At 38.9% G+C, this 26,463-nt stretch overlaps 1 protein-coding gene across 4 annotated transcripts in view; it reads left to right on the forward strand.

Annotated features, from left to right (window-relative positions):
• TBC1D23 (TBC1 domain family member 23) overlaps positions 1–26,463 on the forward strand; it is a 158,355-nt gene that overhangs the window by 35,345 nt on the left and 96,547 nt on the right. For 3 of the 4 annotated variants that reach the window (XM_070093983.1, XM_070093985.1, XM_070093995.1), the window contains one exon: positions 21,722–21,845. The exons of the other annotated variant lie outside the window; for it this stretch is intronic. In XM_070093983.1, coding sequence (XP_069950084.1) covers positions 21,722–21,845 — 124 coding nt within the window. The remainder of the gene's footprint in view (positions 1–21,721; positions 21,846–26,463) is intronic. 4 annotated transcript variants of the gene reach the window in all.

The following is a 26,463-nucleotide window of genomic DNA, read 5'->3' on the forward strand; positions in this document are numbered from 1 at the left end:
CACATAACCAGAGACCAAACAAAACGTTACTCGTCAATCCTAACCAGCCTGATAAGAAGGGCAAAAAAATTGTATTATGAGAACAGATTATCCAACTTACGAGGTGATATAAAAAAGACCTGGAAAACCCTATCAGAAATTCTAGGAACAAAAAAGATATCACGAAATAGCGAAATAAAATTAGCAAAATCAGATGAACCCCAACTCCCACCAACAGAAACAGCAAACAGACTCAATGACTTCTTCTCCACTATAGGACAAAACCTTGCCAATAAAATCCCAAGCTCAGATACCCCACCAAATGACTACCTCACTGGCAACTACCCGAACACACTGTTCCTAGCTCCGACTAACCCATACGAAGTCTCCCTTATTATCAACACGCTAAAAAACAAGGCAGGAGATTTAAATACCTTACCACCCTTTATATACAAAAAAGTGTCACAAGTGCTATCACCAATCATTGCAACACTCTTTAACAAATCCATTGAATCCTCCACCTTCCCCACAGTACTCAAAATAGCAAGGGTCACCCCGATCCACAAAGGAGGAGACCAAACAGAGTTGAATAACTATAGGCCAATATCCAACTTACACCCTCTCTCAAAAATCTTCGAAAAATTAATTCATAAACGAATCTACTCCTACCTTATCTCCCAAAACATACTCAACCCCTGCCAATTTGGATTCAGGCCAAATAAAAATACTAATGATGCTATTATACACATGCTAGAACATATATACACTGCAATAGAGAAAAAAGAAGTCCCACTGGGGATCTTCATTGACTTACGTAAAGCTTTTGATACAGTTAACCATGACTTGCTCCACGTAAAATTGTCACACTATGGTATAAGAGGGCACTCCCTCAACTACCTCAAGTCATACCTCAGCAACAGAAGCCAATATGTGTATGCAAATGGGGCAAACTCTTCTGCACAACCAATTACAGTTGGTGTCCCACAGGGAAGTGTCCTTGGCCCTCTTCTCTTTCTCCTATACATAAATGACCTACCAAATGCTTCGCAATTACTCAAACCCACACTATTTGCAGATGACACTACATACGTCTTCTCCCACCCGAGCCCAGTCACGCTAGCCAATACTGTAAATACAGAATTACAGAAAATATCTACCTGGATGAGGACTAACAAACTTACACTAAACATTGACAAAACCTACTTCATTCAGTTTGGTAACAGAGCTACAGATGTCCCTCTTAACATAATGATAAACGGATCACCTATCACAAAGCTAACAGAGGGAAAATTCTTAGGAATCCACCTTGATAATAGACTCAAATTTCATACACATATACAACAAATTTCTAAGAAAATTTCCAAGACTGTAGGCATACTATCGAAGATACGGTACTATGCTCCACAGTCAGCCCTCCTGGCCCTATATCACTCTCTTATTTACCCCTATCTCACCTATGGAATTTGTGCATGGGGCTCAACAACAAGTAACCATCTCAGACCACTAATTACCCAACAAAAGGCTGCAGTTAGAATGATAACAAATTCTCACTATAGGCAGCACACTCCACCAATATTCAATACACTAAACCTATTCACCATACAAAACATTCATACTTATTACTGCACCTATTACATACATAGAACACTTAACTCTGATATTAACCCTCCCCTCAAACATCTCCTTGCCAACCTCAACAGAACACATTACCATAACACAAGGCACAGATCACTCTTTGATGTTCCTCGTGTCCATCTCACACTTTGCAAAAACTCAATGCACATAAAAGGCCCTAAAATGTGGAACTCATTACCTGTAAATATAAAAGAAACACTACCTGTTTATAAATTCAAGTCTCTTCTCAAAGATCACTTACTCACCCAAAACCAAATAAATACTGAATAACTGAACCTTATAAATTGTATATCTTAAATGTTTCTCACAATTATATCACATAAATGTTAAACCTAAAACCCAATCTAACTTTATTATTTTTTAAATAGACTACCTAACAGAATACTCCATTCTACTGAATGTACAACAATGCATACAACCATATGACCTGTCTTTGTAATACTCACTTGTGCTTTATAGTAATCTGTTTACATTAAAGTTTTATCACCGATGTCATCATTGCTTAGTTCATCTTAAGTTAATTTTAAGCCAGCCCGTAATGCTATGCATAGTATAAGTGGCTTTGGCATACTGCTCTTTTCTGTATTTTTTGTACCTCTGTATGTGTGCACAAATTTTTAAATAATTTTATTTATTATCACACCGGCCGATTCCCACCAAGGCAGGGTGGCCCGAAAAAGAAAAACTTTCACCATCATTCACTCCATCACTGTCTTGCCAGAAGGGTGCTTTACACTACAGTTTTTAAACTGCAACATTAACACCCCTCCTTCAGAGTGCAGGCACTGTACTTCCCATCTCCAGGACTCAAGTCCGGCCTGCCGGTTTCCCTGAATCCCTTCATAAATGTTACTTTGCTCACACTCCAACAGCACGTCAAGTATTAAAAACCATTTGTCTCCATTCACTCCTATCAAACACGCTCACGCATGCCTGCTGGAAGTCCAAGCCCCTCGCACACAAAACCTCCTTTACCCCCTCCCTCCAACCCTTCCTAGGCCGACCCCTACCCCGCCTTCCTTCCACTACAGACTGATACACTCTTGAAGTCATTCTGTTTCGCTCCATTCTCTCTACATGTCCGAACCACCTCAACAACCCTTCCTCAGCCCTCTGGACAACAGTTTTGGTAATCCCGCACCTCCTCCTAACTTCCAAACTACGAATTCTCTGCATTATATTCACACCACACATTGCCCTCAGACATGACATCTCCACTGCCTCCAGCCTTCTCCTCGCTGCAACATTCATCACCCACGCTTCACACCCATATAAGAGCGTTGGTAAAACTATACTCTCATACATTCCCCTCTTTGCCTCCAAGGACAAAGTTCTTTGTTTCCACAGACTCCTAAGTGCACCACTCACTCTTTTTCCCTCATCAATTCTATGATTCACCTCATCTTTCATAGACCCATCCGCTGACACGTCCACTCCCAAATATCTGAATACGTTCACCTCCTCCATACTCTCTCCCTCCAATCTGATATTCAATCTTTCATCACCTAATCTTTTTGTTATCCTCATAACCTTACTCTTTCCTGTATTCACCTTTAATTTTCTTCTTTTGCACACCCTACCAAATTCATCCACCAATCTCTGCAACTTCTCTTCAGAATCTCCCAAGAGCACAGTGTCATCAGCAAAGAGCAGCTGTGACAACTCCCACTTTGTGTGTGATTCTTTATCTTTTAACTCCACGCCTCTTGCCAAAACCCTCGCATTTACTTCTCTTACAACCCCATCTATAAATATATTAAACAACCACGGTGACATCACACATCCTTGTCTAAGGCCTACTTTTACTGGGAAAAAATTTCCCTCTTTCCTACATACTCTAACTTGAGCCTCACTATCCTCGTAAAAACTCTTCACTGCTTTCAGTAACCTACCTCCTACACCATACACTTGCAACATCTGCCACATTGCCCCCCTATCCACCCTGTCATACGCCTTTTCCAAATCCATAAATGCCACAAAGACCTCTTTAGCCTTATCTAAATACTGTTCACTTATATGTTTCACTGTAAACACCTGGTCCACACACCCCCTACCTTTCCTAAAGCCTCCTTGTTCATCTGCTATCCTATTCTCCGTCTTACTCTTAATTCTTTCAATTATAACTCTACCATACACTTTACCAGGTACACTCAACAGACTTATCCCCCTATAATTTTTGCACTCTCTTTTATCCCCTTTGCCTTTATACAAAGGAACTATGCATGCTCTCTGCCAATCCCTAGGTACCTTACCCTCTTCCATACATTTATTAAATAATTGCACCAACCACTCCAAAACTATATCCCCACCTGCTTTTAACATTTCTATCTTTATCCCATCAATCCCGGCTGCCTTACCCCCTTTCATTTTACCTACTGCCTCACGAACTTCCCCCACACTCACAACTGGCTCTTCCTCACTCCTACAAGATGTTATTCCTCCTTGCCCTATACACGAAATCACAGCTTCCCTATCTTCATCAACATTTAACAATTCCTCAAAATATTCCTTCCATCTTCCCAATACCTCTAACTCTCCATTTAATAACTCTCCTCTCCTATTTTTAACTGACAAATCCATTTGTTCTCTAGGCTTTCTTAACTTGTTAATCTCACTCCAAAACTTTTTCTTATTTTCAACAAAATTTGTTGATAACATCTCACCCACTCTCTCATTTGCTCTCTTTTTACATTGCTTCACCACTCTCTTAACTTCTCTCTTTTTCTCCATATACTCTTCCCTCCTTGCATCACTTCTACTTTGTAAAAACTTCTCATATGCTAACTTTTTCTCCCTTACTACTCTCTTTACATCATCATTCCACCAATCGCTCCTCTTCCCTCCTGCACCCACTTTCCTGTAACCACAAACTTCTGCTGAACACTCTAACACTACATTTTTAAACCTACCCCATACCTCTTCGACCCCATTGCCTATGCTCTCATTAGCCCATCTATCCTCCAATAGCTGTTTATATCTTACCCTAACTGCCTCCTCTTTTAGTTTATAAACCTTCACCTCTCTCTTCCCTGATGCTTCTATTCTCCTTGTATCCCATCTACCTTTTACTCTCAGTATAGCTACAACTAGAAAGTGATCTGATATATCTGTGGCCCCTCTATAAACATGTACATCCTGAAATAAATAAATAAATAAATAAATAAATAAATAAATAAATAAATAAATAAAAAAAAAAAGGTAATTGTGATGTTAAATGTTCATTTATCCATTTTATTAGTGCTTTATATTTATTTGTCATTGTTTTCTGTATGTATATCTATATTTAATCTTTAAAAGAAATATTTTTTATTAATACTTTTAGGTGTCTGAAATGGATTAATTGGATTTCCATTTTTTCTTATGGGGAAAATTAATTCAGGTAATGACAGAATCGGTTAAAGACAAGCTCTCTGGAATGGATTAATATCGTTAACTGAGGGTCCACTGTACTAGTGGTGGTAGTAGTAGCAGTAGTATTACACCTCACTCTATGTCTATATATATACCCTCTGTGTCCATGTCGAGTTTAGGAGGGTATGTAAAGGTAGAAAGTTGAAAGTGAATATAGATAAGGGTAAGGTGATGAGGGTATCAAACAATTTATATAAAGAAAAATTGGATATCACATTGGAGAGAGGGAGTATGGAAGTGAATGTTTTCAGATACACCTACCATTCGACTTATGACCTGCTTGACATACGTCCACTTGACTTACGACCGTGCATCTGGCAGCTGGGCTGGGCCGGTTGATGCACACCGCTGTACAATATTTGACGATACTCGCGGCGGCAGTTTGAGTAACCCTGCCCTATCAGTAGCATCATACTGTATTAACTGGACAGTAAATTTCACCATGGCCCATAAGATGAAGTCTGAATCTTGCACTGAAGATTGTGGCAAGAAAGGCTCTTACTCTTGAACTATTTGTTTTCACTGTTGCACATAAACCTGTCTGTATCTCTCTGCCTGTATATCTGTGTCTGTCTTTATCTCTGTGTGTGTGTTTATCTGTCTTTCTGTCTACCTGTGTGTCTGCCTTTCTGTCTACCTGTGTGTCTGTCTTCATCTACCTGTGTCTTTCTGTCTACCTGTGTGTCTGTCTTTGTCTACCTGTGTGTCTGTCTTTGTCTACCTGTGTGTCTGTCTTTATGTCTACGTGTGTGTGTCTTTCTGTCTACCTGTGTGTCTTTGTCTATCTGTGTATCTGTCTACCTGTGTGTCTGTCTACCTATGTGTCTGTCTTTCTGTCTACCTGTGTCTGTCTTTAGAAAGTTGAAAGTGAACATAGAAAAGAGTAAGGTGATGAAGGTATCAAATGATTTAGATAAAGAAAAATTGGATGTCACATTGGGGAGGAGGAGTATGGAAGAAGTGAATGTTTTCAGATACTTGGGAGTTGACGTGTCAGCGGATGGATTTATGAAGGATGAGGTTAATCATAGAACTGATGAGGGAAAAAAGGTGAGTGGTGCATTGAGGTATATGTGGAGACAAAAAACGTTATCTATGGAGGCAAAGAAGGGAATGTATGAGAGTATAGTAGTACCAACACTCTTATATGGGTGTGAAGCTTGGGTGGTAAATGCTGCAGCGAGGAGGCAGCTGGAGGCAGTGGAGATGTCCTGTCTAAGGGCAATGTGTGGTGTAAATATTATGCAGAAAATTCGGAGTGTGGAAATTAGAAGAAGGTGTGGAGTTAATAAAAGTATTAGTCAGAGGGCTGAAGAGGGGTTGTTGAGGTGATTTGGTCATTTAGAGAGAATGGATCAAAGTAGAATGACATGGAGAGCGTATAAATCTATAGGGGAAGGAAGGCAGGGTAGAGGTCGTCCTCGAAAAGGTTGGAGGGAGGGGGTAAAGGAGGTTTTGTGGGCGAGGGGCTTGGACTTCAGCAAGTGTGCATAAGCGTGTTAAATAGAAGTGAATGGAGACGAATGGTATTTGGGACCTGACGATCTGTTGGAGTGTGAGCAGGGTAATATTTAGTGAAGGGATTCAGGGAAACCGGTTATTTTTATATAGCCGGACTTGAGTCCTGGAAAAGGGAAGTACAATGCCTGCACTCTAAAGGAGGGGTTCAGGATATTAGCAGTTTAGAGGGATATGTTGTGTATCTTTATAGGTACAGTAGGGCCCCACTTATACGGCGGGTTAGGTTCCAGGCTGTCGCCGGAAAACAGACATCGCCGGAAGGCAGAACTCCATTTTTTTTCCATTTATAAATGCATATAAATGCCAGACAACAAGTTTACACTAAATTATATTAAGTTAGTAATAGAACTAGGCATTAAAAACACACAAAGTAAAATAGTCACAGTAAATTCATTACTTATCTTAAAGTATTTGTAATCTTAATGTAGGGAGAGAGGTGAGTAGTACTTATTTGTAGGAAGTCAGGTGCAGGTAGCCCTGGTGTAGGTAGCACTGGCTCCCCGTCTCATACTTAATATGCGATATTTAAAACATACACATACAGTACACTCATTATTTACCTTAAAATATGTGTAGTCTTAATATAGGAAGAGAGGCGAGTAGTATTTATTTGTATAAAGTCAGTGTAGGTAGCCGGTAGGTGTAGCCTGGGCTACACCTACCAGCTACCTACACTGTGGCCCAGAGCCATATTATTAACATCGACATGCCTTGTTCACTGAATTTAATCATTTCTAACAACTACCTTTAGATGCCATCATAAACAAAGGTAGAAGTAATGAATAATTCATGCCGAAAATTGTAAACAAAAGCGGAGTGGGGGAGTGGCTGGGCCAAACGCAGATTCATACACGTTTTCTCTGAGGGCTGAACAGAGAAAACATAATGTTGTCCCTCCACCCGGCTCCACAAGTATTATTATCAGAGCATATAAAATATGCAATAAATGCCAGACAACTCGTTTACACTAACTTATATTAAGTTAGCAATAGAAATATGCATTAAAAACACAATAAAAGGTAAGATACACACAGAGTACACTTATTACTTACCTTAAAATGTTAATATTAATGTGTGAGAGGTGAGTGGCAGGGTGTTTATTGAATAAAATCAGAATTTCACACCATCATCCTCTAACTTGGCACTTAAAGCAAGAGGCTTACGACTTCTCTTTTTATTACAGCTAACCTTAGACGCCATTGTCAATGAGAGCCAACTAGTTAACGAAAGAGTAAACGAGAGAGAGAACGAGGTACAGAATTGAGACAATGTAAGAACACAAACTAAACAGGTAGTGGACAATCACTTGGTCAGGCGAAATAAATGCGTATTAATATGTGTCTACTTTTAGTTCATTCACGTCCATTTGTAAGAGTTTGTAAAACATTTACCTCAATATTTTTTTATTTTAATAATTACCTCACAATACAAATACTCTTACATTGTATACAAGTTGTACAAGTTAGTACAGAATAAACAAACAGCAACACACCATCTTTAGAGCGAATGAAGATAATAATAATATTATTATTAGTAGTATTAATAATAATAATATTATTATTAATAATAATAATAATAATAATAATAATAATAATAATAATTGTTATTATTATTTATTATAAAAAGCACTAAACCCACAAGGGTCATGAATTGCTATACATAGAGTAAAGGCATAGAAAAAGAATATTTTTCTACAGTTAGCCCCCAGTGTTTGACTAGAGAAAACATAATTCTTCCGACACTACCTGCACAGCTGCTTTGTAAACAAATCTCATATTTACATCAATTTTTATTCTGAGTGTATGTATCATGTTTATATGCTATGTAATGGGTTTCATATATAATTTTGAGGAAAATATCATAGATGGATTAATGAACATGCCTATATTGATGTAAAATAAGACATTTAGTGTGCCCAAGAGTGATTATTATTACGTAGTATTGGCGTCATGAGTAGAGAGAGACTTAGCAATTTTAATGTGTACCTGCACACCAGCACAGTGTGTAAGTATATTTAGGTACAGGTACACATAAGTATAATTATCAGAGTACATATAAAATATGCAGTAACTTTAAAACACTTGAAATTTTGGAAAGTTTCCTGACATAATAGATGTGGTCACGGAAAGTGTAAACAAACCGGGTGGGGGGCGCAGTATTTAAAAGACCACTTGCCATATAGCAAATTTTGGTCATAATTTGACATCGCCGTATAAGCGGAACACTGCAAGGCGAAACGCCGTAAAGCAGGGCCTTACTGTATATGCTTCTAAACTGTTGTGTTCTGAGCACCTCTGCAAAAGCAGTGATTATGTGTGAGTGAGGTGAAAGTGTTGAATGATGATGAAAGTATTTTCTTTTTAGGGATTTTCTTTCCTTTTTGGGTCACCCCTGCCTCGGTGGGAGACGGCTGACTTGTTAAAAAAAAAAAAAGTGTCTGTCTTTCTGTCTACCTGTGTCTGTCTTTCTGTCTGCTTGTCTGTCTCAGAGCCACTCATTAAGAGTGTAATTGAAGATGCCATATTAATAATGATAACACAATGCAACCAATTATGTAACTATTTATATAAGTGCATTTGTATGTGTATAGGTAGTAGGTTGGTAGACAGCAACCGCCCAGGGAGGTACTACCGTCCTGCCAAGTGAGTGTAAAACGAAAGCCTGTAATTGTTTTACATGATGGTAGGATTGCTGGTGTCCTTTTTTCTGTCTCATGAACATGCAAGATTTCAGGTACGTCTTGCTACTTCTACTTACACTTAGGTCACACTACACATACATGTACAAGCACATATATACACACCCCTCTGGGTTTTCTTCTATTTTCTTTCTAGTTCTTATTCTTGTTTATTTCCTCTTATCTCCATGGGGAAGTGGAACAGAATTCTTCCTCCGTAAGCCATGCGTGTTGTAAGAGGCGACTAAAATGCCGGGAGCAAGGGGCTAGTAACCTCTTCTCCTGTATATATTACTAAATGTAAAAGGAGAAACTTTCGTTTTTCCTTTTGGGCCACCCCGCCTCGGTGGGATACGGCCGGTGTGTTGAAAGAAAAAAGATTTGTATGTGTATGTTTGGGGGTCTGAAGTGGACTAATCTAATTCACAATATTCCTTATGGGAACAAATTCGTTCAGTAATGGCACCTGAACATACTTCTGGAATGAAATACAGTGGACCCCCGGTTAACGATTTTAATCCGTGCAAGAGGGCTCATCGTTATGCGAAATAATCGTTATGCGAATGAATTTTCCCCATAAGAAATAATGGAAATAAAATTAATCCGTGCAAGACGCCCAAAAGTATGAAAAAAAATTTTTTTTACCACATGAAATGTTAATTTTAATACACACAAACTGAAAAAGGCATGCACAATTAAATGACACTTACTTTTATTGAAGATCTGGTGATGATTGATGGGATGGGAGGAGGGGAGAGAGTGTGTTAGTGTTTAGAAGGGGAATCCCCTTCCATTAGGACTTGAGGTAGTAAGTCCTTTTCTGGGGTTACTTCCCTTCTTCTTTTAATGCCACTAGGGCCAGCTTCAGAGTCACTGGACTTCTTTCGCACAAGATATCTGTCCATAGTGGCCTGTACCTCTCGTTCCTTTATGACTTGCCTAAAGTGTTTCACAACATTGTCAGTGTAATAATCACCAGCACGGCTTGCAATAGCTGTGTGAGGGTGATTTTCATCCATGAAGGTTTGCACTTCAAGCCACTTTGCACAGATTTCCTTAATCTTTGAAGTAGGCAACTTCTTCAATTTCTCTCTCCCCTCCTCCGAAGCAATTTCCTCAGGTGTGGCCTCTTGCTGTTGAAGTTGATCTAGCAGCTCATCAGTGGTTAGTTCTTCATTGTCCTCCTCCACCAACTCTTCCACATCCTCCCCACTAACCTCCAACCCCAAGGACTTTCCCAATGCCACAATGGATTCCTCAACTGGCACAGGATTCTCAGGGTTAGCCTCAAACCCTTCAAAATCCCTTTTGTCTACACATTCTGGCCACAGTTTCTTCCAAGCAGAGTTCAAGGTCCTCTTTGTCACTTCCTCCCAAGCCTTACCTATAAGGTTTACACAATTGAGGATATTAAAGTGATCTCTCCAAAACTCTCTTAGAGTCAGTTGAGTTTCTGAGGTCATTACAAAGCACCTTTCAAACAGAGCTTTTGTGTACAGTTTCTTGAAGTTGGAAATAACCTGCTGGTCCATGGGCTGCAGGAGAGGAGTGGTATTAGGAGGCAAAAACTTCACCTTAATGAAGCTCATGTCCCCATAAAGTCGCTCTGCCACGTCTGTAGGATGACCAGGGGCATTGTCTAACACCAGGAGGCACTTAAGTTCTAATTTCTTTTCAGTTAGGTAATTTTTCACATTGGGGGCAAATGCATGGTGTAACCAGTTATAGAAAAATTCCCTAGTGACCCATGCCTTACTGTTTGCCCTCCACAGCACACACAAATTATCCTTGAGGACATTCTTTTGCCTGAACGCTCTGGGAGTTTCAGAGTGATACACTAATAAAGGCTTCACTTTGCAATCACCAGTAGCATTGGCACACATCAACAAAGTAAGCCTGTCTTTCATAGGCTTATGTCCTGGGAGTGCCTTTTCCTCCTGAGTAATGTAGGTCCTGCTTGGCATTTTCTTCCAGAACAGGCCTGTTTCATCACAATTAAACACTTGTTCAGGTTTCAGTCCTTCAGTTTCTATGTACTCCTTGAATTCCTGCACATATTTTTCAGCCGCTTTGTGGTCCGAACTGGCAGCCTCACCATGCCTTATCACACTATGGATGCCACTACGCTTCTTAAATCTCTCAAACCAACCTTTGCTGGCCTTAAATTCACTCACATCATCACTAGTTGCAGGCATTTTTTTAATTAAATCGTCATGCAACTTCCTAGCCTTTTCACATATGATCGCTTGAGAGACGCTATCTCCTGCTATCTGTTTTTCATTTATCCACACCAATAAGAGTCTCTCAACATCTTCCATCAATTGCGATCTTTGTTTCGAAAACACAGTTGAACCTTTGGCAAGAACAGCTTCCTTGATTGTCTTTCTGGTGCCCACAATAGTAGCGATGGTTGATTGGGGTTTCTTGTACAGCTTGACTAGGTCGGCTATACGCACTCCACTTTCATACTTATCAATTATCTCTTTCTTCATCTCTATAGTAATTCTTACCCTTTGAGGTGTAGGGTTGGCACTAGAAGCTTTCTTGGGGCCCATGGTCACTTATTTTCCAGAAACAGCACCGAAAATACTGTAATAATACGAAATATTCCGAGTGTATGCTTGGATGTTACCGCGGAGGCTGGCTGGTAAACAATGGGACGGAGCGGCACATGTGAGGCTGGCTGAGGGCACATTGGACGCGTCTCGGACGAAAATCGGTATGCGGGTTTTTAATCGGTATGCGGGGCAAAAATTTTGCGATAAAAGTAATCGTTATGCGGAAAAATCGCTATGCGATGCCATCGTTATGCGGGGGTCCACTGTAATATTGTAAGCCGGGGGTCCACTGTAATAATCACTGAGGCGCATTAAATGTGTATAAAACATTAATATAGACATTTTGCTTAATCCATCTATGATTTTTTTTCAGAATTATATAATAAACATGCTACATAACATATAAACATAGAAATTAACAAATATGAGATGTTTTTCTGGTCGGCTTGATAGAGTGAACAAAAACCATTCGTGTCCGGGCTGGTAACAACAACAACGTTTGTTTACATAACTCGTGAACCTTCTACACTCTCATTCTCTCTCATTTATTCCTTTAATCTTGTTTACTCACCTCTCACTCTACATTAAGACTACAGATATTTTAAGGTGAGTAATGAGTGGACATAATTCCACTGTGTCGACAATACATAAAGATAACAGTAACATATGATACTGTATGTGATGTAAAATTTACAATACAGTTCACTACCATGTATACATTATATACAGTACATAAATAATTAAAATATAACAATAGAGGTAAATTATGGTAAAAAGAATGAAATAATGATTGTACATTACATTACAGTACTATGTAGGTAGTTTATATAGGAAAGGTTTGACATTATGCTCTACCCAGTATGTTGGCAATTTTCAAAGGTTCGACACTTAAGTCCATTTTGACTTACGACCGGTTGGTCGGAACCAAGCTTGGTTGTAAGTCGGATGGTACCTGTACTTTTTTTTAACTCCACACCTTCCCCTAATTTCCACACTACAAATTCTCTGCATAATATTTACATCACACATTGCCCTTAAACACGACATCTCCACTACCTCCATCTGCCTCCTCGCTGCAGTATTTACAACCCATGCTTCACACCCATATAAGAGTGTTAGTACCATTATACTCTCATACACTCTCCTCTTTGCCTCCATGGATAACATTCTTTGTCTCCATAGATACCTCAATGCACCACTCACCTTTTTTCCTTCATCAATTCTATGCTTAACCTCATCCTTCATAAACCCATCCACTGACAAGTCAACTCCCAAATATCTGAAAGCATTCACTTCTTCCATACTCCCTCCCTCCAGTGTGATATCCAGTTTTTCTTTATCTAAATCATTTGATACCCTCATCACCTTACTCTTATTTATGTTTACTTGCAACTTCCTGCCTTTACACACCCTCCCAAACTCGCCCACTAACCTTTGCAACATTTCTTTAGAATCCCCCAAAAGCACAGTATCATCAGCAAAAAGTAACTGTCAGCTCCCATTTTGTATTTGATTCCCCATAATTTAATCCCACCTCTCTCCCCAACATCCTAGCATTTACTTCTTTTACAACCCCATCTATAAATATGTTAACCCTTTCAGGGTCGGTTCCGTACATGTATGGCTTGAGAGCCAGGGTTGGAGCCGTACTTATATGCCAAAATTCTAGCGCCTTGAAATTGAGAGGAAGAAAGCTGGTAGGCCTGCATATGAAAGAATGGGTCTGTATGGTCAGTGTGCACAGTATAAAAAAAGTCCTGCAGCAAACAGTGCATAGCAAGAAAAAAAACTCCGACTGTGTTTTTGGTTTAAAACAGCGACTTTGCAGTGTACAGTGGAACCTCAAATGTCGAACTTTTTTCGGTCCAGAAGGCTGTTCGAGTGCCTTTACCGAATGAATTTATTCCCATCAGGAATAATGTAAATTAGATTAGTCTATTTCAGACCCTCAAAAATACACTTATAGAAGCACTTACAAAAATGCACTTACATAATTGGTTGTTTTGGGAGCAGTTCAATTTTTGAGGTTCCACTGTATTTTTGTATGGTAATTTTGGTTGTATTCTCGTTTTCTGGTCTCATTTGATGGAAAGAAAGATATATTACAGATATAGAGGTGATTTTCATTGGTTTCATGAAGAAAAGTGCCTTGTAATTGAGCTCAGAGTAGTGGAAATGTTCGATTTTTGCCGATATTCGAGAGTAAACAAATCATGGCCACGCGTCCAATACACGTCAACTGGTGTGTCTAATAATCTTTCACAAGTGTGCTCATGTTATTTATACCATTTTTACAATAATGCAGTAGTCTATGTAACAGTAAATCTTCTATTTTTTGTGAGAATAAAAATTGAAAATGGAAAGCAAGGGTAATATAAGAGGGGCCTGGAGACATGACTGATGAAAAGAGAAAATGGTATTTTAGTGCCAAGAATGTCTGTCTTGTTTATTCTGGGCCCTATTTTGATATTGGCATCTTTTGAAATTTGTGTGAAATTGACCAAATTGCCAATTTCTGACCACTTTATTGGATAGCTGAAATTAGTAAGTGGGCAGTTTCTTGTGCTCAGTTGATAGAACAAATGGAGTTTTAGCGAAATAGCTATGATTTTAATTGACTGGAACAATGGAATTGGCCAAAAATAGGGCTCAAAGTGGGCAAAATGGCTGATAAATATCAGCAATATTGCCGATATCGCTAACTTCACGAGAGCATAATTTCCTAAGTTTTCCATCAAATTTTGTACTTTTGGTTTTCATTACCATTGGGAAAAGATTCTCTATCATTTCATAATTTTTTTTTTTTTTTTTTTAATTTTTTGACCCTGAGAGCGAGTTCAGGATCGGGGGGTCTCGACCCTGAAAGGGTTAAACAGCCATGGTGGCATTACAAATCCCTGTCTAAGTCCTACTTTTACTGTTAAGTAATCTCCCTCCTGCACACCCTAACCTGAGCCTCACTATCTTCATAAAAACTCTTTACAGCATTTAGTAACTTACTACCTATCCCATGCACTTGCAGCATCTGCCACATTGCTCTCCTATCCACTCTATGATATGCCTTTTCTAAATCCATAAATGCTATGAAAACTTCCCTACCTTTATCTAAATACTGTTCACATATATGTTTCAATGTAAACACCTGATCTACACATCCTCTACCCATTCTAAAGCCTCCTTGCTCATCTACAATCTTGCTCTCTGTCTTACCTCAAATTCTTTCAGTAATAACCCTACCATACACTTTTCTTGTTATATTCAGCAAACTTATTCCCCTATAATTTTTACAGTCTCTTTTGTCCCCCTTCCCTTTATATAAAGGAATTATACATGCTCTCTTCCAATCCCTAGGTACCTTCCCCTCTTTTATACATTTATTGAACAAAAATACCAACCACTGCAACACTATATCTCCCTCTGCTTTTTACATTTCTGTTATGATCCCATCAGTTCCAGCTGTTTTATCCTCTTTCATTCTACATAATGACTCACACACCTCCCCACACTCACACCCTGCTCTAATTCACTCCTAAAGGATATTATGCCTCCCTGGCCAGTGCATGAAATTACTGCCTCCCTTTCTTCATCGACATTTAAAAGTTCCTCAAAATATTCCTGCCATCTACCCAATACCTCCAGCTTCCTATCTACTAACTCCCCTGCTCTGTTTTTAACTGACAAATCCATTTGTTTCCTTGGGTTTCTTAATTTGTTTATCTCACTCCAAATTTTTCTTTCTTATTCTCAGCAAAATTTCTTGATAGTGCCTCTCCCACTCTATCATCTGCTCTCCTTTTGAACTCCCTCACCACTCTCTTCACCTTTCTTTTACTTTCCATATACTCTGCCCTTCTTATATCACTTTTGCTTTGTAAAAACCTTTCATAAGCTACCTTTTTCTTTTATCACACCCTTTACCTCGTCATTCCACCAATCACTGCTCTTCCCTCCTGCACCCACCCTCCTATAGCCACAAACTTCTGCCCCACATTCTAATACTGCATTTTTAAAACTATCCCATCCCTCTTCAACCCCCCCTTCCCCCACTACCTATACTTGCACTAGCCCACCTTTCTGCCAATAGTTGCTTATATCTCACCCGAACTTCCTCCTCCCTTAGTTTATAAACTTTTACTTCTCTCTTACTTGTTGTTGCCATTTTCCTCTTGTCCCATCTACCTCTCACTTTAACTGTAGCTACAACTAGTTAATGATCCAATACATCTGTTGCCCCTCTATGAACACGTACATCCTGAAGCCTACCCATCAACCTTTTATCCACCAATACGTAACCTATCAGTCTGCTTTTATTACGTGCTATATCATATCGTATGTACTTATTTATCCTCTTTTCAGAAAATATGTATTACTTATTACTGAACCTCTTTCTACACATATTTCAATTAAAGGCTCCCCATTTTCATTTTTCTCTGGCACCCCAAATTTGCCTACTACTCCTTCTACAACATTTTTACCCACCCCAGCATTGAAATCTCCCACTTACTATAACCCACTTTTCACATGTAAACCTTATTTTACTCCACATAATCCTTGAATCTATACATTTATATTCCTTCTTTTCCTGCCATAACTTATCCTTCAACATTGTTGCTACTCCTTCCTTAGCTCTAACTCTATTTCACACAAAAATAGGAGGATTACTCTATTTCTTAGATAATAAAACATAACCAGGAAAGATTGGTCATGGTTTACAGCATCCCAATAATTGGATCAGACCTACTGAAGACCCATAATACAGACTCGGGGAGGGCCTTACCTGTCCTCTGGAATTTAATATTTCTCATACTTAAAACTCAATTTCAAGCTACTTCCAGTCCTGAAACAAATCAAAATAATCTCTGTTTCAGTAGAATATCTTCCATTCTATCAAATGGTATCAAGAAATAGTAAAACCATAAGAACAATCTGAGAAAACACCTCAAAACTGCTATTTTGAACATATACACAGTGACAGTTTTGTTTTTCCATCATGCACTGCATGGGGCAGGATTTCTTTTGTACTGTGCACACTCACCACACAGACCCATTCTCTTATATCTAGGCCAAAATTTACAACTCACAGCTTATCTGAGTGAGGTGAGCTCGTGAATTAGAACTACATCAGGGACCATGGCCTCCATGACATAGTTCTACATGACAGTGCATGAAAGGGTTAAAGTCGTACATTGCTCCTGCCTCTACCACATCACTCTCCAAATTGTTCCACTCCCTGATAATTCTAAGGCAGAAAAATTACTAACATCCCTATGGCTCACCAACTTCCAGTTGTGCCTGCCCTGTTGTTCCTATGTCCCATCTCTAAACTGTCCTCGAATGTCGTAAGGCTGAGTTGTGTTGTCTTACACTAATATTGACATCACTACACTGTGTTATCTTACACTGGTAAAGACATCACTACAGTATGTTATCTTACACTAATATTGACATCACTACAGTGTATTATCATACACTGGTCAGGACATCACTAGAGTGTTATCTTACACTGGTCAAGACATCACTACAGTGTTATCTTACATTGGTCAGGACATCAGTAGAGTGTGTTGTCTTACACTGGTCAAGTCATCATGGCAATGTGTTATCTTACACTGGTCAAAACATCACTACAGTGTGTTATCTTACACTGGTCAGAACATCACTACAGTGTTATCTTACACTGGTCAGGACATCACTACAGTGTGTTATCTTACACTGGTCAGGACATCACTACAGTGTGCTATCTTACACTGGTCATAACATCACTACAGTGTGTTATCATACACTGGTCAGGACATCACTACAGTGTGTTATCTTACACTGGTCAGGACATCACTACAGTGTGTTATCTTACACTGATCAGGACATCACTACAGTGTTACACTAGTCAGGACATCACTACAGTGTGTTATCTTACACTGGTCAGGACATCACTACAGTGTGCTATCTTACACTGGTCATAACATCACTACAGTGTGTTATCATACACTGGTCAGGACATCACTACAGTGTGTTATCTTACACTGGTCAGGACATCACTACAGTGTGTTATCTTACACTGGTCAGGACATCACTACAGTGTTACACTAGTCAGGACATCATTACAGTGTGTTATACACTGGTCAAGACATCACTACAGTGTGTTATCTTACACTGGTCAAGACATCACTACAGTGTGTTATCTTACACTGGTCAAGACATCACTACAGTGTGTTATCTTACACTGGTCAGGACATCACTACAGCGTGTCATACACTGGTCAAGACATCACTACAGTGTGTTATCTTACACTGGTCAAGACTTCACTACAGTGTGTTATCTTACACTGGTCAAGACATCACTACAGTGTTACACTAGTCAGGACATCATTACAGTGTGTTATACACTGGTCAAGACATCACTACAGTGTGTTATCTTACACTGGTCAAGACATCACTACAGTGTGTTATCTTACACTGGTCAAGACATCACTACAGTGTGTTATCTTACACTGGTCAGGACATCACTACAGCGTGTCATACACTGGTCAAGACATCACTACAGTGTGTTATCTTACACTGGTCAAGACTTCACTACAGTGTGTTATCTTACACTGGTCAAGACATCACTACAGTGTGTTATCTTACACTGGTCAGGACATCACTACAGTGTGTTATCATGCACTGGTCAAGACATTGCTTAATAAGTAACTAAGCAGATCATTGGTCACTTACCTGTATCAGTGATAGGTTTTCTGTTTTTTTTTTCATTAATGTCACTGCTTGGCATTTCTTGAAGCTTCCTGTTCAACCAGGCTGTTGCTGTTATACAACCTGCTGGCACTTTACAGATCTCATTATGCAGGTTCCTCTTGATAAGTTTTACATTTATTCCACCAGTGTTTCAGATAGCACATGTAGACAGATGTATGAGGCCTGAATCTGAAGTTTAACCCTTTGAGGGTCAGTCATGTACAAGTACGTCATTGCAGCCAGGGTCGGTCACGTACTTGTACGCTTAAATACTAGCACCTTCAAATCTGGTGGAAGAAAGCTGGCAGGTCTACATATGAAAGAATGGGTCTGTGTGGTTAGTGTGTGCAGTATAAAAAAAAATCCTGAAGCAAAAAAAAAAAAACTTCAACTGTGTTTTTGGTTTAAAACAGTGACTTTCTAGTGTATTTTTTGTATGGTATTTATGGTTGTATTCTCATTTCCTTGGTCTCATTTGATAGAATGGAAGATATATTACAGAAATAGAGATGATTTTGATTGGTTTCACGATGACAAGTACCTTGAAATTGAGCTCAAAGTAGCTAAAATGATCGATTTTTGCCAATGTTCAAGAGCAGACAAATCAAGCCATGTGTCCAATACAAGTCAACTGGTGAGTCTAATAATTTTTTACAAGTGCACTGATATCATTTATACCATTTATACAATGATGCATTAGTATACATTCAGAAAACCTACTTTATATGAGAATAAAAATTCAAAATGGAAAGCAAAAGTAATGTAAGAGGGGCCAAGAGACGTGACTAATGGACAGATAAAATGTTATTTTTGTGACAGGAATGTCTGTCTTGTTTATTCTTGACCCTATTTCGAAATTGGCATCTTTTGAAATTTGTGTGACATTGCCCAAATTGCTAATTTCTGACCACTTTATTGGGTAGTTGAAATCGATAAATGGGTGGATTCTTGTACTCAATCGATAGAACAAATGGAGTTCTAGGGAAATAGCTATGATCTTAGTCGACTACAAAATTGGAACTGGCCGAAAATAGGGATCAAAGTGGGCAAAATCACCCACTTTGAGACTGCTTCACGGGAGCATAATTCCAAAAGTTTTCCATCAAATTTCATATTTTTGGTGCCATTATGATTGGAAAAAAATTCTCTATCATTTTGAAAAAAGAAATAATTTTTTTTTTTTTCAAAATTTTTTCGACCCTGAGAACAAGTTTGGGAGAGGGCCTCTCGACCCTCAAAGGGTTAATATAAACATTGCTGCTTATTTCTAAGTTTGACCAGACAAAAGATGTACAGGAGGGCCCCACTTATACAGCAGGGCCCCACTTATACAGCAGGGCCCCACTTTTACAGCAGGGCCCCACTTTTACAGCAGGGCCCCACTTTTACAGCATGGCCCCACTTTTACAGCAGGGCCCCACTTTTACAGCAGGGCCCCACTTTTACAGCAGAGCCCCACTTTTACAGCAGGGCCCCACTTTTACAGCAGGGCCCCACTTTTACAGCAGGGCCCCACTTTTACAGCAGGGCCCCACTTTTACAGCAGGGCCCCACTTTTACAGCAGGGCCCCACTTTTACAGCAGGACCCCACTTTTACAGCAGGGCCCCACTTTTACAGCAGGGCCCCACTTTTACAGCAGGGCCCCACATTTACAGCAGGGCCCCAATTTTACAGCAGGTTAAATTCTGGACTGCTGCTATAAGGTGAAACAGCAATTTTTTTTTTACTTTCAATTGCATATAAATCCTGATAATATGTTTAGACTGTCATATATTAAGTGAGCAATATGGCTAGGCCTAAAGAATGCATATATAGTACACTCATTACTTAAAAATATTTTCATCCTTAGCTTATAGCGAATGGTGAATATATTTATTGTAGGAAATCTGAATAAATGAAGAATGGGTGTATAGTGGACCCCCGGTTATCGGCCGGTTTGGTTGTCGGCCAACTCGGTTATTGGCGGGTTTTTCGGCGCCCGATTATTGGCCATTCGCTCGGTTATCAGCGGTTTTGGACGTGTCCATCCGCCGGCTAGGGCAGCTTGCGCTTCAGTTTGGCTTTGTCTCTTGGTGGCTGAGGAAGCTTCTGCTCATTCATCCAAACATTTCGCTTGTTTACCATTGTTTTTAGTGGTTTTTCGTGCAGTGCAACTGTGAAATAAATAACCATGGCTCCAAAGAAAGTTCCTAGTAAAGTTCCTGTGGTAAGGAAAGTGAGAAACACCATGGAATTTGAGAGTGGTACGAAGGTGATGGAACTTGCCAGGATGTACAACAAGAATAAATCAACAATTACATCCATCCTGGCAAAGAAAGAACAAATCAAAGATGCTAATGTTCCAAAAGGAGTAGCTTTTCTAACTAAACAAAGGACACCAATAATGGAAGCTTTTGTAGAGAAACACCACCCTGACAAAGCTGAAACAAACCATATCTGCAACATGTTTTGTGACAAAACCCTGTCTCACTTCAGGGAAATCTTTAAGGAATGCCAGAAACAGAGCACTCTGGACAGTTATTTTGTGAGACAGGGGTCCAGTGACTCTCAAGCTGGTTCTATTGGCATTAAAAGACAGAGAAGGGAAGTAACCCCAGAGAAGGCATTGCTACCTAAAGTCTTCATGGTGGGGGATTTCCCTTCCAAACACTAACTCCTCTCTCTTTCCTCCTCCCTATTTTCCAGAAGCTAGTATTAGCCTTCAATAAAGGTATGTAATACTTACATAATTGTAAAAAAAAAATATTTTTTTGTGAATATTTTTGTTGGGAACGAATTAATTTTATTTTCATTAATTCTCATGGGAAATATTAATTCAGTTATCGGCCATTTCGGTTATCAGCCGACCTTCAGGAATGGATTACGGCCGATAGCCGGGGGTCCACTGTAATTGAAAAGCCACTGTACAGTAGTACCTCGAGTTTCGAACAGCTCCCAACTCGAACAGTTATGTAAGTGTATTTTTGTAAGTGCTTTTGTAAGCGTAGTTTTGGGGGTTTGGAACTGTCTAATCTAATTTACATTATTCCCTATGGGAACAAATTTGTTTGGTATCGGCACTTGAACAGCCTTCTGGAACAAATTAAGTTCATAACTCGAGGTACCACTGTATTAGCAAAACGCTGTAAAGCGGGGCCCTTCTGTAGTTACAGTTATAGTAAACTTCTGATGTATTGATTCTTAAATTAAGTGTAAACTGGTGTCTACACTCAGGGAGTCTGGTATTGGTGGAGCTGTGTACCACTTGCTGCGGTTACTGCTGCTCTACCATGACCCGGAGCTCTCCACCTTCCTCGACTCCCGCAAAATAACACCTGACCTCTATGCCACATCATGGGTAATGTTTATCGTCTTTGTTACTTTGTTTCTCTCTGATCATTTGTGACTTCATTTTGTACTCATTTTGTTTTTGTAATTTTTTGTAGTCATTTTTTGTTTTTTATTTTTGTAGTCATTGTTTTGTAGTCATTTTTGTATGAATTTTTGTTTCTGTAGTATTTTTGTGTTTAATAATTTTAGGTTTTTGTAGTAAACTTTACGTTTAATTTTTTTTGTTATTGTAGTAACCATTTGGTTTGTTTTGCCTTTTTTTTTTTGTTTTTTTTTACAAGATGCTAGATTTCCTAGCATTGTGTATGTTTTGAGTTTTTGTTTTTGTAGTCCTACATAAAACACCCCTCTACATTTAAAGATTGCAAGATAGCAGAAAGTTACTTGTTAGAGTTAACCTTTATCAAGTTATCCATGAAAGTTAGTCTTTAACTGCTTGAATATGTGTTATCATTATGGTCATAACACTAATACCTGGAGAACAACTCATTAGATCAGCTTCAAATTTTCAAAGCTGGTTTAATGCATCTATGGGAAAGATTTGGGCATATGTTGATATATTGAGGTTCTCTCTGGTTAATGTTATATAAACTAGTCTCATCTTTAGATTGTGTGTGATGACATAAGACTGCTTCTACTGATAAGCTTCAAACTTTCAGCACTTGTTTATGCTATTTTTAAGGAGACTGCTATTGTTATTGGAGGGTGTAGTTGGCAGGTGTCCAGGTTTGTTATTAACCTCTTAACTGTCCAAATGTAGATCTACGCTCTCTTGCCCAGCATTCCAAGTACAGTGGACCCCCGCCTTACGAACGCATCGTGTTAGGTTAAATCCGCCATACAAAGCATTTGAACGCAAAAATTTTGCCTCGCCTTACGTGATTCGTCCGGGACGCGTCTCACGTGTGGCTTTAGTGCCAGTGTTTACAAGCCAGCCAGTGCGGTCACATCTATGCATACATTCCATACATTTCACATTATCCCAGTGTTTTTAGTGCTTGTAACTGCAAAATAAGTCACCATGGACCCCAAGAAAGCTTCTAGTGCCATCCCTGTGGTAAAAAGGGCGAGAATTAGTATGGAATTGAAAAAAGAGATTAAGGAAATGTGTGCAAAGTGGGTTGAACTGCAAACCTTTACAGATGAAAATCACCCTGACACGGCTACTGCAAGCTGTGTTGGCAACCTGTACAATGACAATGTTATGGCCCATTTTAGGAAAGTCTTAAAGGAACGGGAGGTACAGAGCTCTATGGACAGATTTGTTGTGCGACAGAGGTCTAGTGACTCTCAAGCTGGTCCTAGTTGCATTAAAAGAAGAAGGGAAGTAACCCCGGAAAAGGACTTGCTACCTCAAGTCCTAATGGAAGGGGATTCCCCTTCTAAACAATAACTTCCACACACTCCCCTCCTCCCATCCCATCAATCATCACCAGATCTTCAATAAAGGTAAGTGTCATGTATTCTATTCTTAGTAGAGTAGTAATTGTGCATGTCTTCTTCAGTTTGTGTGTATTAAAATTAATATTTCATGTGGTAAAAATTTTTTTTTTTCATAATTTGGGGTGTCAGGAACGGATTAATTTGATTTCCATTATTTCTTATGGGGAAAATTAATTCGACTAATGATAATTTTGGCTTACGATGAGCTCTCAGGAACGGATTAATATCGTAAGGCGGGGGTCCACTGTATTTATAGGACCCAGCAATGTTTTAGACTCACTGGAGTATATATGAAATTCCTTGAAGCACTGTGTCAGCAGTGGCGTGACATTTGATGATTGTACACTGCTTTGGCTTTATTTGCTTTCACTGTTACACATGAACATTGTCTGTGTATCTGCCTGTCTAGCTCTGTTTATCTCTGTCTCCGCTTGTCTCTCTTTCTGTCTCAGAGAGGCAGTTATGAGCCAACAGGTATTGCACACGCTGCAGAGTTGTCAAGTCTGAGTCCTGAACAAGTGAAAATGTGTATTACTTGCCAGTCATGCTTATTATGCATTATATCTACAAGCACACTATTGCACTTTGTCTGGATTTCTTGGGTTATCCTAGGTAATGTACACTATGTAATTGTATTTTTGTGTACCTGTGAGGTAGAGATAGACAGAGAAAGAGATAAGCAGAGATAGAGATATAGACAGACAGACAGAGATAGAGACAGAGAGAGATACAGACAGACAGATGAAGATAGAGAGCCAAAGTCAATCAAGTCACCCAGCCAGCCTGCTGAACATGTATTACAAGTTTCAGAATTGTTTCCCTTTACTTAGGGCATAGGTTATAGGACATTCTGGATGTTGCACAAATGTTTCATGTGGGTTATTATTGAGGTTTTTGATATTTCCTTGGCCACTTGCAGCCACATCCATCTCAGAGCCACTAAAATCAGGGTCATCATTACTTTCCTCTTAAAAGGGGAGTGTTAATAGGACATGACATCAGTGAATCCCTGGTGTTTTCCACCATGTTTGCTCTAGCTGGCGTTTTATTGAACTGGTGCTCCCACAAGGTACTAAGTGGTCCCAGATTTTGTTAATACTGTGCACACTGAGTGTTAACCTTAAACTGTCCAAGCAGATCTGCGTTCAAATGCGTAGTGCTCCAAAAGTAGATCTACTTTTTTTAACATATTTTCAAATATAAAAAAAATGTAGATCAAAGTTTTTTACACGTTTTCAAATGTAAAAAAAAAACAAAAAGATCTACTTTTTTTACATACTTTCAAATGTTGAAAAAACGTAGATCTACGTTTGGACAGTTTAAGGGTTAAGCCTCATTCTATGCTGACCAGGCATCTCGGGCCAATCATGCCAAACTTGGAGGCAGGAAAATGAAACGTTGATTTATGTTTGGAGCTCTAGCGGTAACACTGTAGATCTACATTTGGATAGTTAACCCTTTGAGGGTCGACAGGCCCTCTCCGAAACTCGTTCTCAGGGTCGGCCAAATTTAAAAAAAAAAAAAATTATTTTCTCTTATGAAAAGATAGAGAATCTTTTCCCGATCATAAAGACACCAAAAGTTTGAAATTTGATAGAAAACTTACGGAATTATGCTCTCGCAAAGTTAGCGGTCTCGGCGATGTTTACGCATCGGCGATTTTGCCCACTTTGAGCCCCATTTTCGGCCAATTTCACTGTACTAGTCGACAAAAAACATGAATATTTCGATAGAACTCCATTTTTTCTATCAAATGGGTGCAAGAAACCACTCATTTATGAAATTCTACTATCCAGTACAGTGGTCAGAATTTAGTAATTTTGCCAATTTCACACAAATTTCAAAAGATGCCAATTTCCGAATAGGGTCCAGAATAAACAAGAAAGACATTCCTGGCACTAAAATGACATTTCCTCTAGTCATTAGTCATGTCTCAAGGCCCCTCTTATATTCTTTTGCTTTCCACTTTGAATTTTTATTTTCACAAAAAATATAAGATTTACTGTTATGCAGACTACTGCATTAGTGTAAAAAATGGTATAAATATTATTGGTGCACTTGTGAAAGAATATTAGACTCACCAGTTGACGTGTATTGCACGCTTGGCACGATTTGTTTACTTTTGAAGTTTGGTAAAAATCGAACATTTCTGCTACTTTGAGCTCAATTTCAAGGCACCTTTCTTTGTAAAACCAGTCAAAATCATCTCAATTTCTGTAGTATGTCTTCCATTCTATAAAATGAGACCAAGAAAACTAGAATACAACAATAAATACCATACGAAAATACACTGCAAAGTCGCTGATTTATTAAAAAAAAATGGTCAAAGTTTTTTTTTTCTCATTATGCACTGTGTGCTGCAGGATTTTTTTTAGACTGTGCACACTGACCACATAGACCCATTCTTTCATATGAAGGCCTACCAGCTTTCTCCCACTAGATTTGAGGCCGCTAGAATTTATGAGTACTAGTACGTCAAAAACCCCTACGCGTAAGACGTACTAGTACGACGAAAACCCTCAAAGGGTTAAGGGGTTAAAATGGTGTAGTATATTCTGAATATAACTTGAGAGTGACTCTTATGATGGTTTCTGTTATTTATGGCTGATACATCTTAGGAGAACTTATGAGGACGATGATGATCTTTAAATGTGTAGATGAAATTTTTTTTTTTTTTTACAAGCCAGCCATATCCCATTGAGGCAGGGTGACCAGAACAGAAAAATTATTTTATTTTTTTTATAAATTTACTAATGTATACAGAAGGGGTTACTAGCCCCTTGTTCCCAGCATTTTAGTCGCCTCTTACGACACTCGTGGCTTGTGAGGAAAGACTTGTGTTTCACTTCCCCATGGAGAAGTATTCCTATGAACTTAAAAAATTTGGAATGGTTGGTTTTTGTATAATTGGAGAATGGTTCTTCAGGTTGCCTTCAAAATTTTAGTGCTGTTGCATTTTGTTAAATACAATAAAAAAATTCTTTATGCAGTATAAATAATGTAGTTTACATGTAAGAAAAACATTGGTAGGCACAAAAGAAAGCCACTAATATGCAATGCATTTTGGACAAACTAATCCTAATGCTTAACCCTTTGAGGGTCCAAGTTGTATTTCTCTGCTGTACCCACAGGGTCCAAAAATTTTCAAAAAAATTTTTTTGTTATTTATTCTTATGAAATGG

This window comes from Cherax quadricarinatus, chromosome 4 (assembly GCF_038502225.1).
Source record: "Cherax quadricarinatus isolate ZL_2023a chromosome 4, ASM3850222v1, whole genome shotgun sequence".
Taxonomy (NCBI): Eukaryota; Metazoa; Arthropoda; class Malacostraca; order Decapoda; family Parastacidae; genus Cherax; species Cherax quadricarinatus.